Source organism: Oreochromis niloticus, linkage group LG7 (assembly GCF_001858045.2).
Source record: "Oreochromis niloticus isolate F11D_XX linkage group LG7, O_niloticus_UMD_NMBU, whole genome shotgun sequence".
Taxonomy (NCBI): domain Eukaryota; kingdom Metazoa; phylum Chordata; class Actinopteri; order Cichliformes; family Cichlidae; genus Oreochromis; species Oreochromis niloticus.
The window spans coordinates 54078366-54091242 of NC_031972.2; the positions used below are offsets into that span (position 1 = coordinate 54078366).

General features: G+C 40.2%; 1 protein-coding gene across 12 annotated transcripts in view; it reads right to left on the reverse strand.

The window, feature by feature from the left end:
• The window catches only part of mef2aa (myocyte enhancer factor 2aa), a 62105-nt gene that overhangs the window by 7109 nt on the left and 42119 nt on the right, over window positions 1-12877 (reverse strand). For 6 of the 12 annotated variants that reach the window (XM_025908679.1, XM_025908684.1, XM_025908678.1 and 3 more), the window contains 4 exons: window positions 9906-10040; window positions 8309-8531; window positions 6465-6524; window positions 695-879 (listed from right to left, as the gene is read on the reverse strand). In XM_025908679.1, the coding sequence (XP_025764464.1) occupies window positions 695-879; window positions 6465-6524; window positions 8309-8531; window positions 9906-10040 (603 nt within the window). Of the gene's footprint in view, window positions 1-694; window positions 880-6464; window positions 6525-8308; window positions 8532-9905; window positions 10041-10107; window positions 10240-12877 lie in introns of all 12 variants that reach the window. The other 6 variants (XM_025908683.1, XM_025908685.1, XM_005470785.4 and 3 more) reach the window with 3 other exon arrangements.

The window sequence follows — 12877 nt, forward strand, 5'->3', positions numbered from 1 at the left end:
CCTGTCCTACTCCTACGTATTCCACAAGCAGACACAGTATCACGCAGTTGTTTAAACACTGCTCCAGGCCAGCTGAGGCTCAGCAAAGGAGGAGCAGCCACAGTAACCAGAGGTTTATTTACAAAACACATCGGTTTTCTGGAAAGGCTCCTGTTACTGACACCACAAACAACACACAGAGGTGAATCAGGGTATTTGCTTGCCACTGTCTTTAAATCCCGCCCCAACCCCCCTTTTACAGTTTTCTGAATGTCGATTCGTGACTTGGAGGGTCTGCTTAAACCTCAGGTGTTTGCTACGATCAGGGCACCCTGTAGCTTTCTTATTATTATTATTTTTATAAGCCTCAGATTAAATGTGAATAATGGAGCGAGGGTGCAGATCCATGGTTCGGTCCACATTGAAATAGAGGTGAACGCATCTCAGACACTAACGCTACCACACCGAGCCCCACTTCTCAGATAAATAAAAGTCCTGAGTTCAAGTGTTCAAGTGAGGCGGAAGCCTCAGCTGAACACCACGCTACGTTTTGTGATAACATCAAAAACATGTTTGGGCAAAATCCAGGCAAAGTGTTCTGCTACGAAGGGCTTGATAAAGACACCAAACAAAGCTCTGCTCTGCCCTGCAGCAGAGATATTTAAAGGTGCTTCAGCTGGTGATACTCGTGTGCAGTGGTGTGCTCTCTACTCACCAGCGGGGGCATCATCCCTTTGCTTGATGGAGGGATAACAACCCTCAGGTCTGGCTTGCGGCTTCCCATTCCCATGTTCCCTCCAGGGGGTGGCGGAGACTTGGTGGGCATGACTTTACCCAGGCCATTGCCACTGGCTGTGCTGAGGAGGCCTGGAGAGCCCCTGGGGTTAACAAAACCATTTCCTGCAGATGTACACAGCAACAGAAACACATCATCAAACCATGCACTGTGACTGACAACACTCCCAGTCATCAACCAAACCTCTCGCGCTGTGTTGTTTTCCAGCTTGCTGCAGCATGCAGCGTTAAGTGTTTCCAACCCTCTGGGAAGTTTTAATAGACTGGGATAATTATCCTGCACATTTACAAAAATAAAATGTCCATTTCAAAATTGATGAGCCCTTTATTTTTACTGTGAATGATTACATCAAAGCCAATTCTATGCATCTTGGGACGAGGAGCAGTTCACTGGCAAATGTACTGTGACTGCTTAAAAGAAATAGCTGAGGCCATTACAATTGAATAAGAACAATAAAATGTTGTTCTTTGTTGTTTTTCACTGTGCACACAAACAGCAGCATGCGCTAGACTATCCCCACACCATTCACACCTAGGCATTCATGATCATTAGTCATTTCCTTTTCTTGAGAACAATTCAACTAATTTTAGGAAGTTATTTTCTTGAGTTCCAACAACTTATTTTAGGAACTCCCTCTCCCTTTTCGCACTGGACAACAACCCTTGAAAAACATCACTATATCCACTGGGTGTGGACCGATCAAAAATAAAAGAACTAATCCTATTGAACCAATATTAAATATAAGTCTTATAAAAAGCTGTTAAAGCTACAATAAATGCCTATTTTTGTTATTATTAGGATTTTTTTTTTAAGAAATATTTTTTGGTAGTTTCTCAATTAAAATAAATTTTTCTGAAACAAAACTGAAAATTTCTAGATCACCATAAAGTGTCTGTATCCATTAAGCATTTTCTTTTTAAAACACGTTTCACATAAAGATGTGTTCTTCCCATTTCTATCATGCTACAGTACCTTATTTTGAACTGCAAGACACTGTATGACTCATCTGCACAAGATCTGCAGTGAGATTCTGCAGATTCCACACAAAAGAGCTCTGATAAAAAACGGACCGCTGAATTCTCATGAAAACAATAACCAAACAAAAGTAAGATTTCAAGTGCACTTGAAGCTTAGCCTCACTTTATTTGACGTAGGTCTGGATAGAAAAACTATACTTTAAGAAAAACACACTCAGAAATCCCGAAAACAAAGGGAAGAAGGAATTAATGATATCTAGCACTGCATCAACAGATCAGTAACACTTCAACAAGTTGCTGATTTCTCTATTGTGTTCAGTTTATCCCAGTGAAACACAAAGTGTGTGCGCAATGAGTAGGCTCTTGCATAGGAACATAATGGAACAATAGCCCGTCTGACTACAGATAAGGCCAGCAACAATTCAAGGTCAAATAAACAGTTATGAAGTGCACAATAGTATCTCACCGCTGAATCAACAGTATATGCAAGCAGCTACTGCCATCAGCCTTCACTTTGATCATATAAGACTACGCTGCTGCAAGACAACAATGTTTACAGAATTAGCAGATTAAATGTCCAAAGCCCCCAAAATAGCGAGCCTGATTAAAAGCATGGAAGAAGTCATTCAGTGGGAATGAGGAGCAATGAGTGCAAATAGAATTTCATGTAAAGGAATGGATTTCAATTTGGCAATTTGGCAAATAAAGACCTCTCTGATAGCAATCAGTGAGCTCGGGTATTTTACTTTGACAGAAGTCTGCCTTGTAACGCTGAGGAAAAACAACACGATGGAGATGACTAAAGGCCTTTTTCACATCAGAGATTTGTCTTGCAGCATCGGAGGGCAACCTTCGCAGCCAAAACCGTCTGACGTAACATTGTTTTATAATAATGCTTTGCAATAAAATATCAAAATGTAATCCTTGCTTTGGTTTAATTTGTTTCTATTCCCTCATCATATCAAAAATCGGACTCAAAACATATATGAAAAACTAATGTAATGCATCCTCTGGTGACACATATATGTAGCCAAAAGAAGACAAATGATTTGTCTTGGTTTAACATAAAATTGAACTTGCACATGTTTTTCTTAATTGTGTGCATAATGTATTGTTTTATTATGTAGCTCATTGATCTTCATCTCAAATAGGCTGTTTAAATAAAGGATTCATTCATTTATAGCTGATGTTGTGAAATGTGTGCATATGACAATAATGTTTGTGGGTTAAATTGCCCTGTATGCTTTATGTTTTCATGCACTTGCATATATATATTTATACATATATCTATATGTATTTCATTATGTCTTTCTCATGATAATCTGCTTAATTTTATTCACTGGTTTAACTGTTTTGTTCACTCAAAAACACTTCAGGCTTAAGGTTGTATCTTTGCTAAAACTGCAAGAAGGTTCCTTCAGAGATGTTTGTTTCATACTTTCAAGCTACGTAAGATAAACTTGCATATTCTTAGCACTTGTAGTCATGCTAGCATTAAGGTTATGTTGGTGGCAATGATGGTTTATTTATCAGTGAAAAATCTCCACAGCTGTTTGACATAAGAATATCACATCATTCATAGTGGCCACAGCACAAGTACACAAGTTAAAAAACAACAACAAATAGCCAAAGAAAAGATAGAAAGGATCACGAGATAAGAGTACAGTCTTTTCACATGAAATGAAATGATTTCACATATGCAGGTAACGCGAGTGTTCGGCTTGACTGGCTTGTGTTATAGTGGGTTTATTATGTTGTTTAAATATTTCCTTTTTGTGCCATGGAAACAAACTTTCATTATTAAAAACAGCTTACTCTAAAGTCTTTAAAAATTTAGACAGTGCAAAACTGATGTCCGCCACTTCCCCTGCTAAGTCGTCTTGCTTACTCATAGGCTGGTGTAGTGTTTAAAAAAGGGTTTGTATACATGACACTCCTGTTTCTGTAGCCTGTAACCTGCATTATCCATAGTCTAATGCACTTTTGTAAAAATTTTACAATCGAGGAGACGAAAAATAAGGAACACTTACTCTATTTTCCAAATGTGAATATTCTCAGAAACGTAAAGGTAAAACTCACAGCGTTCCAATTGTAATATTTCTAATTCTACATGACTTAAATTGTAATATTGTCACACTGTATCTATTAACATTTCAGTCATGTCCTTTGGCCACCTCATTTAAAATACATTTGCGTCACACTATCGGCGATTTCATTCACGGTCAGAGACAGAAAGACCCACAGTCTTGTGTTTACTGGCTCATTTAGACACAGAATAACCCACCTGACTTGCTTATGTGTGTAATGTGAGTTTGATTATGACTTCATATGTCTGACGATGAGCGAATGAAATAATTCTTTGAAAATAAGTGTGAGGATGAAAACACGTCTGAACAAATACACCGCGAAGTTCAATGGGATCCAAGATAACAGGCACAAGTTAAGACCAAGCCTTCAGCATAGGGCATGTCACCAGGCCTTTCTGCCCTCATTCTATATTCAGACTTCTCTTAACAGATTGGTTGTGCCAGTAAATCCTCTCTGACTGAAACCTGTGCACGTTGAAAGCTGTTTGGTTTCTGTTCATTGTTCTGAATTATTAAAATGGTCTGGTAAGGGGTATTACATAAAGCCCTGTGTTTACAAGTGAAACATTCGGTTTTCATTTTAAGTTTGGGGAAAGAAAACACTGTGACTTATTGTGTCCAACATCCCACACGCGCCAGGCTCAAGCAAAAAAAAAAAAAGGGGGGGGGTCTTGATGAATGAGAAAAAATGATAGAACTGAATCAAGGGGCTCCAAATGCAGTCTTCCAATAATAGCTAGATGCCATGTAGCCTACGGTCCTTTTGTTGTATCTCAGCAAACTAATTTGAGACAGGATGTCCCAAGTGTAACTGGTAAGAATGAAGTCAGATGGAATAACTGTTCACGCCCCATAAAAACTGTAGACTGAAGAAAAACTGAAACACGCATTTGACGTTGGAAAGTATCCCTCATTATTCAGCAACTGCTCCAAGCAACCTAAGATTAATAAAGTAAAACTACAACAAAGAAAAACAACTTTCTGAAAACAAACTCCAGCACCACTGAGCCTGTTACTTGATGACATCTGGTGAGCATGCAAACAGACTTTGTAAATGTGTTTCAAGAGCTTGCAATCATTCAGTATTAATGAAGGCATGTATACAGCTCGCAACCATACTGCATACCAGAGAGCACTCTCCTAAATCCCTCGTTTTCACCACAACTTTCTCACCAGTCAAGGACCAGAGCTTGTAATTAGGTGTTATTGTATGAGCTGTTGTAAGAAGCGATGCACTGTCACTCAGTGAAGTACACACACTACTCAATCACATAAAATGAGGCTTAAAGAGAAGCAGTTTGGTTTGTGGAGGTGTATTAGCTTTCAAGCCATTATCTGAATGAGAAACTAGACAAGAACAACAGATGGCTTATTTTAGAGAGAACAACTGACATTTATCTGCCAGAAAATGTTGCCAGTGATGTTCACTGTGGTATCGTGCATGCATATACAGTACGTGCGCCTGTAAGATGGAGAAATTTTACACAAAAAGCTAATAAATAAAGTGGCTATCACACACTAATAGTTGAATGGGATAACAGTTTTTGCCTTTTGCTTAACTTAGAAAAAAAAAAGTTCTGTGTTTGAAAGTACTTGAAGCTATTAAACGGGGAGAAGATATCACACAGCACATCTTCCATCTGGCTGCTTTGAAATGCCTCTACTGTGGTCACTGCGGCTACTTGGGAAAATCATAAGTATTTCAGGAATGGTCATCTGACATCAGGGCTAGAGAAGTTAGTCCTCCTCGTAGCCTATGCTCTGCTACACACTTGTTGCAAACAACAGCTGCAACATGCCCATACAGTGCCAAATGCTGACGCCCCTTGGCAGAGGCTCCTGACTTTACCCTGACCTGGTGCCACACCCAAACTTAAAACCAACTGAGCACTTTCTTTTTGGTGGTCTTTAAACTCTGTGACCAAGGCCGAGTCTAAAATCCCTTAAAGCTTATATCCTAGTGTTCTTAATTGTTATTACCTTTGATTGTCATGCAGTTTGCCAGTTTGCGAAACAAAATAAGGAAAGAGTTAAAACTCCACCTGCCTCCACGTGTCACACAACACATTTCAGTCATGACAGGCTGTCCGGTCATTGTGTACTGAGGACTTAGTGGAATGGCATGGCCTGAATACCTACAGGGTTATGCTGGTCTAGGCATCTTACAGACCCTCTCCAGCCTTATAAGGGCTGCCAGGGCAGTCAGGGGGGAACAGATGCACCTGTCAATAGACGGGAGGGAAACAGGAGAAGAGGGAACCGCGCAGAGGCGACAAGTTTAAAGGAAACACTGGGTTTATTTACCTGCCCATGTCAGTAAGACAGCTAATTGCCCCGCTCGGTTACCACTTTGAAGTACAAACACCACACAGTGTTTAATGCCGTGGAGCCATTTCCCAGCTCTCAAACATGCGTTTACCAAGTATATTGTGCATGCTCTCTGTTAAGAGGACATGTGTGCCCTTTGCATGCAATGGAAAGACAGTCAAACCAATCAGTCAATGGTAGTGACGACTGTCTTTAGCCAATCACAAATAGATATGCTACTATCCAGCTCATTTGCTAAGCAGGAAGCCTGTTGGGCAGAGCTACAGAGAGCTAATGAATCTCTCCAGGAGGACTTACCCGCTGGGCTGGAGCCCGCACCACTTGGCACTGAAAGGTCTGTGGTATCCAGCATGCCACCTAATAAGATGCACAGAGTGATATGATTAACCATCTGCATCTTTCTGCAAGCTAGCAGAGCATGTGATGGAGATGGCAGACCAGACATGAAAATGTCATGTAGCTCTATCTCCACAGTGCACGAAAGAGTAGAACGTGCTCTGCCAGGGTCCTTATGGTGAGGGAATTTTCAATATGTGATTAAAGAGAGCAACTCGTTTGTTTTCAGCATGTTTATCAAGTCGAGGATGAGGAATGCAGCATTCCACTATGAGGAGGCACGTTCAGAAAACGATTACATGTGTAATTCTGTATTTGTGCACCTCTGAGTGATGTTTCACACACATTTAAGCAATGCACTTAGGTCAAAAGAATATAATGCTAGCATGCCACCAGAATCATCCAAAAAAAAGATAAATGCTTTACAGTTATTAATCACAAGGGATGAGTTATTTTAGAAAATTATCATTTAGTATACCTCCAGTAAACAGGTACATGTTACAACTGATACGTGGTCAAATGTCAGTGAGGCATTTCACACCTCGCTGCATGTGCTTCCATCAAAGGCATTGTAGTGAAATCTTGCAAAAGCCAACCGAACTGACTGAGTCAGACCAGTCATACCAGTACTAGTGTCACTGACATCATTTTTCCACTATGCAGATACAGTAAAAGGTGTAACAATAAGCATCTCAGAAGATGTGAAAAAAATATATCCACCAAAGATCAGATAAGAGGTGTTGAATGACGACTTGACATTAGCTCACTTACCCTGGAGACCATTTTGGACAAAAAGTTGAAAACCATTTGAGATAGAGACCACTCAGAGGTTAAATGTGGACAACCTAGATAACGCAAACCTATTTTCTGCATATGAAACTAAAGAGGTAAAAGCTAGATCAGTCAAGTTTTCTCTAATCTATCTGAAATATGCAACATTATTGGCTTTGTCAAGTGCCTGCATTCTGTCATTCAGACACAGGTCACATTTATTGTTTTTTCCCTGACTTGCAACCCCGTATCCTTGAGATGGGACAGCATCTCAATATCTAGCCCCAAACTTCTCTGAGCTTCCAGCATTTCCGTCCACACTGCCATGTGTGTGCCCCATTCCCGCCTCTCATATTCCCTTGCCTCTCTGTGCACCCTGTCCTCATATCCCCCCCCTGCTCCTGTATTTGTGCAGCCTCTCTTTCACTTACGTCTCTTAGTCAAAAGCCTGCGCTTGTCTGGTAATGTCTGAACTTTGTTTTTCTTTCTTGGGTTGTTCTGTTGCAGATCGGTCTTAATTGTGAGCATACCAATCCCATAACGTTAAACAGCATGTATTTATTTGAAACGGTAAAAGTGATACATAAATGTTGCGATGTCTAACCCGATACAATTTCCATCAAAGGGGCCAGGATGCTTTTTTACAAATAAAGCTGATAAGTCTGGACAATTGATTGGATCCAAGATTAATTTGTATGTCGATTCTATACAACATATATCCTGCTTATAAAATTAAGTGAATTTGCATGCTGCTACCCATTGTCTCCACTCTTTATGCTAAGCTAGGTTAACAAACTTCTGGCCTCCAACTCCATGTTCAACAGGGATATAAGAGTGATACTGATCTTCTCAGCAAATTCTGAAAAGTCAAAAACAGCAATTTCCAAATTTGCTGAGCTACTCTTTTCAAACTATTGCAAGTAAAACTTTGATAACATTTCTGATGTTGGTGAGACAGACTCTTGTATCAGTTTGGTGGGAAACTGCCTTAACCACCATTAACAAAAATCAAAGTGAGATTGTTGTCCACTGACCTGCACTGCCGGCACTGGTGGGCCTCTGGGATCCTCCACCAGAGCCAACATTCCTGTGCAGAGAGGCCTGTGGAGGGGACAGCATCCCACTCTCACTCAGAGAAGCTGTGGCGGCTGCCAGGCCCTGGCTGCCCAGAGTCCCTCCTGCCTGGTACATGGCATTAGGATTGGATACAGGCACTGCCACATGCATGGAGAAGTTCTGCTGAGGCAATGCTGTGGGCTAGAAGAGGGAGACAAACACACAAATATTTACACAGATTACACTAAAAATCCAAGCTCTGATGAGTCTGATGAGTCACTGGTTGTCATGGCATCATTAACAGCAAGCTCCACTTGAAGGTTAGCTTTAATAAACAGATTCACAAAACAGGCAGGCAGGGCAGATTGAAGTACTGCAAAGAAGACCTCCTACATTGTCGGCTTTGTATGCTTTATAGTATACATAACATAATATTTATATAGCAATTCATGGTACTTTAATAAACATTCATAACCATCATTCTCATTAACATTATACATAGAGAATACACACAAATCTTCAAGTAATACCACAACATACAAAAATAATAACTTACAAAACCCAAAATATAAAAACATGCTGTCAGGTGTTCACTGTGGCATTGCAGCAGTCAGCACTAGACACATACATTTTTCCTTTTGAAACACCATTGTGTAATGTGTTTCTCTGCCAAACACAGCGGTGGTGGGGACTTGCAACCCAGACATCTACAAGAATCACAACTCATTTGCATTTTACCCACAAAGTGCTGACTGTGCAAAGCTTTAAGTGAGAATGACAGGTGGCAGTGAGAACATTTCATTATAGCATTATCCAGTGAGCCAGTTGGGTGTTATCATTAGTTTGTTAATGGCAAAGTGATGCTCTTCATGTCAGGAACATAGAGAAAACAACTGCTTCTTAGTAAGCACTATGTTCTTGCACAAGTCTAATATTGTCACGCGTGATAAGATCACAAGAGATCTGTGATATCTTGAAAGACAGAGCCAGTGTGGTACTTGGAGAAGGGAACGGGACGGTGTAAATATTAGTGCAGTGTAACGATGAAGAGATATAATTTGAAAAGAAGAATGAAAATGTTGGATATTTAAGGTCCTACAGAGACAAAAAAATATATATACTTTTACCAATCGAATGGAAATCTGGATTGAGATGGCAAAAAAACACCCTTAAATTAAAGGATCTGCAACTGTTTATAATAAACACTCATATTACTCTTAGGGTATTTACTGTAAATTCATTATGTGTTGAGATAGTGATTGCAGTTTGATTTGTGATAACATGACCATGATACTAGGGTGTAATCTTTCTAGCAGAAGCATGCAACATTTCATCTGTTAATGAAATGTGATCTTATCAGGGTGTGCCAAAATATCAGCGGCAAAACAACTCAACGTAAGGAACAAATGCACACCCAGTAAAGGGGGCATTAATCTTTAGTGTAGGTCTGAAAGAAGTTAACGGAAATTTTCGGAGGGACAACAAAAAGAGGAAAGAGTTAAATGGGGAAAAAAAAGAGCCAAAAATCCGTTGTGCCACAAAGCCAAGCAAGAACATTGCATTTACAGTACTTACGATTTTATGATTTCTCATCATATTATCAAACTCCTCATTAATTTTTTTATACTTTTCTTCTGTGTGAGGAGTGAGGACATATGAGGCATCGGGGTCCGGGCTATCACAACCTCTGTGTTCTTTCTTGTTTAGCGCCTGTAGTGAACATCAACATAAAGACAGGAATCAACACAAAACAGCAGGGGACAAAGGAAGTACTTACACCACAGCGCTTGTACATTAAATCACTCTCTTCGCTTAGTTTGCCGAAATGGTCATCCATGAGGGGGCTGTGCCCAAAACAGTCATCAGGATCAGGACTAGCACAGTCATTATGGCCTTTGTTTCTCAATTTCTGAAATGAAATTGCACAGTTGAAAAGAAACAATGTACAAGAAGTAGTCCTGTGTTTATGCTGCTTGTTACCTGTTATATACAACACTGTGCAAAAGTTTTATGGACATCAGAACTTTACATTTTTTACACTAATGCTTAACATTAGGAGGAAACTGATCTGTCACAAAATAATTCTGTAGCATTACAGACACAGTCAGCCATAAATACATGTCTTTAGTGCTGAGAAAAACAACAGGTCTGTAACAGATGGTATGGCCCCCATACAACATCACTGAGTCAGTCTAGGATCAAATGAAGAGACAGAAGACGCCATAGACTGTATTTATAAAAAAGCCAATGTGATGTCACCCATTGGTTTGTGGACTCATTTTGAAGCCTCAAACTAAGCACTTTGGCCGCTGCCATCTTATGGAGAGGTGGATATGGCTGATAAAGTGTCACATGTCATAAAGTAACCACTCCCTAAAGCATAACCTGCTTTACTGCCAATATTACTCGGCTAGAATTTATGAAATAAAACAGCACGTTATGGTAAATAAGGCCTGAAACTAGCAATTGAGATCATAAACGCTTAGGGAAAAAAACGCTTACTGAGGTAATAAATAAAGTAGGCAGTAGGACAACTTAATAATAGACTTCCGTACAATAGCATTTTATTTTTGCAACCAGATGAGCACCACCCCCTTGCTCGGCATTGGAAAGAATGCAGGTTTAAGGCACATTGATGCCCAGTTTTTAAATATACAGTATGAAGCAGACACTGAGGTAACCCAATTTCAGACAAACAGTGGTAAGTTCCTCAAGATGCTGGAGATAACCTCACAGCTGAATAACTGGAGACACTCTGTGTAACGCTATGTCATAGAATTGGTAACATTTTAAGGTCGAATAATAGATCACTTTTTAAAATTTTTGCACTTTTTGTCAAGGTAATCATTCGCAAATGTACCTGCAACCTTTTACCAGTACTGTACTTTAAACCAAATTAGATATGAAAATATTCTACTCTACTGTTTTTTCTTTTCTTTTTTTCAGAAAAACAATTAGAGCATTTACAAACACAGTGGGCTAGAGTGTGGAAGACAAGGATAAACTGGAAAAGTCACTTTCACCCATTCACCCTTCACCTGGAAGCTCCCTTTTTCTTTTCTTGTATCAATTTCTGTCCCCACAGCCTACCCTGTGCACGTTCATATATTTCATTATATTTCAACTACATTGAGCCACACATTTATCAGAATGCCCTGCACAAAACGACTCTACAGCTGAGCACACCCAGTCTGCAAATTAGTATGGTTGGCACTTGCATACTCTGATCAAAGTTAATGCATGTGGGGAATAAAATGGATTATCAAAAATTGGTTACATATGCTTATTTGTGCAGGTCATTGAGAAATTATAGCAACATAAGGTGGTCCGTTGTGATGCTATAAAGAGCCTATTCTAACTTTAGCGAGGTAAGAAACATGCCATGAAACTAAGCTCTTTTGCTCACTTTCATACAGGCTATTCTCTGCTCCTCATTACAGCTCTGAAAAGCAGTGTTAACAAGACTTGCTGACAGCATGTGACAGTTTGTGATATCTAGGCAGTGTACATCAAAACATGATTTATGTGTGGCTCCCAAGACTTCTCTATCAGGCTGCTGCAGGTCCACAGCAGCACCCTGCCCCGTCTTGGAGACCTCGTGTCTACAGGAAGGTCACTGACTCCTGTGGATGTAGGGGTTACAGTGCACACCAGAGGAAAAGAACCTACACACACTAATGAGACCTTACTCTCTTGTTTCTGGTCTTCATCACCCAGCAAAGTGGAAAATGTGTGTCTGTGTGTGTGAGAGAGAGAAAAACAGAAACTATGTGAGTAGGAGTGTGCGGTGCATATGTGCAATGTCTGTACGTTGTGTGTGTGTGTGTGTGTGTAAATGTGGTGAGGGGAATGGGGGAGGGGGGATTTCTACAGCTGCTACATCCTCTGACAGCGATGTGACAGTACGTTTAGGTCTGTGCAGACAATGTGGCTAACCTAGCAGTTCTCACCACAACCTCAGTGTAAGTCACATTTCCTAAAACCTGGCCTGTATGAGACTCCTGCATAATACAATTTCTCATTAAAACTAGACCACTTTAAACTCCCGACTGCTCCTCCTTTTTTCGCGTACATTTTCTTTTAGAGGGATGTATATTTTAAAACCCAGTAACAATGTTGATATGCAACATGCAATGAGAGAAATTATGCTGTGCATAGCTGAGATCGAAATGAGGAAGTTCAGAAAGAAAAAAACAACAAAGAAAACCACCCACATCTCTTTAAACGTTAAGTGTACACAGTGCCCAAAGGAGCGCAAGAGAGAGAAGTCCTCTGGATAATGAATGACCAGCACTATACCACAGATGCATTACTGTTTGGTGTGGTACAGAGTGGAGGCATTCTTCTCATTCTAAGAAAACGCCTTGCTGGTTCATTTCCTGTTTACTGAACGCAACCCCCTTTAGTTAGTGTCCTGAAAGGCCTGTGTTTACTGGGGTTAAGCTATGCACTTTCTCCACCAGTGAGCCAAAGATCTGATCTCAACCTGCTAATTTAAGTTCCAACCTGCTCATTATGGGAATATGTTGGTCGGATTGGTCGGGCAC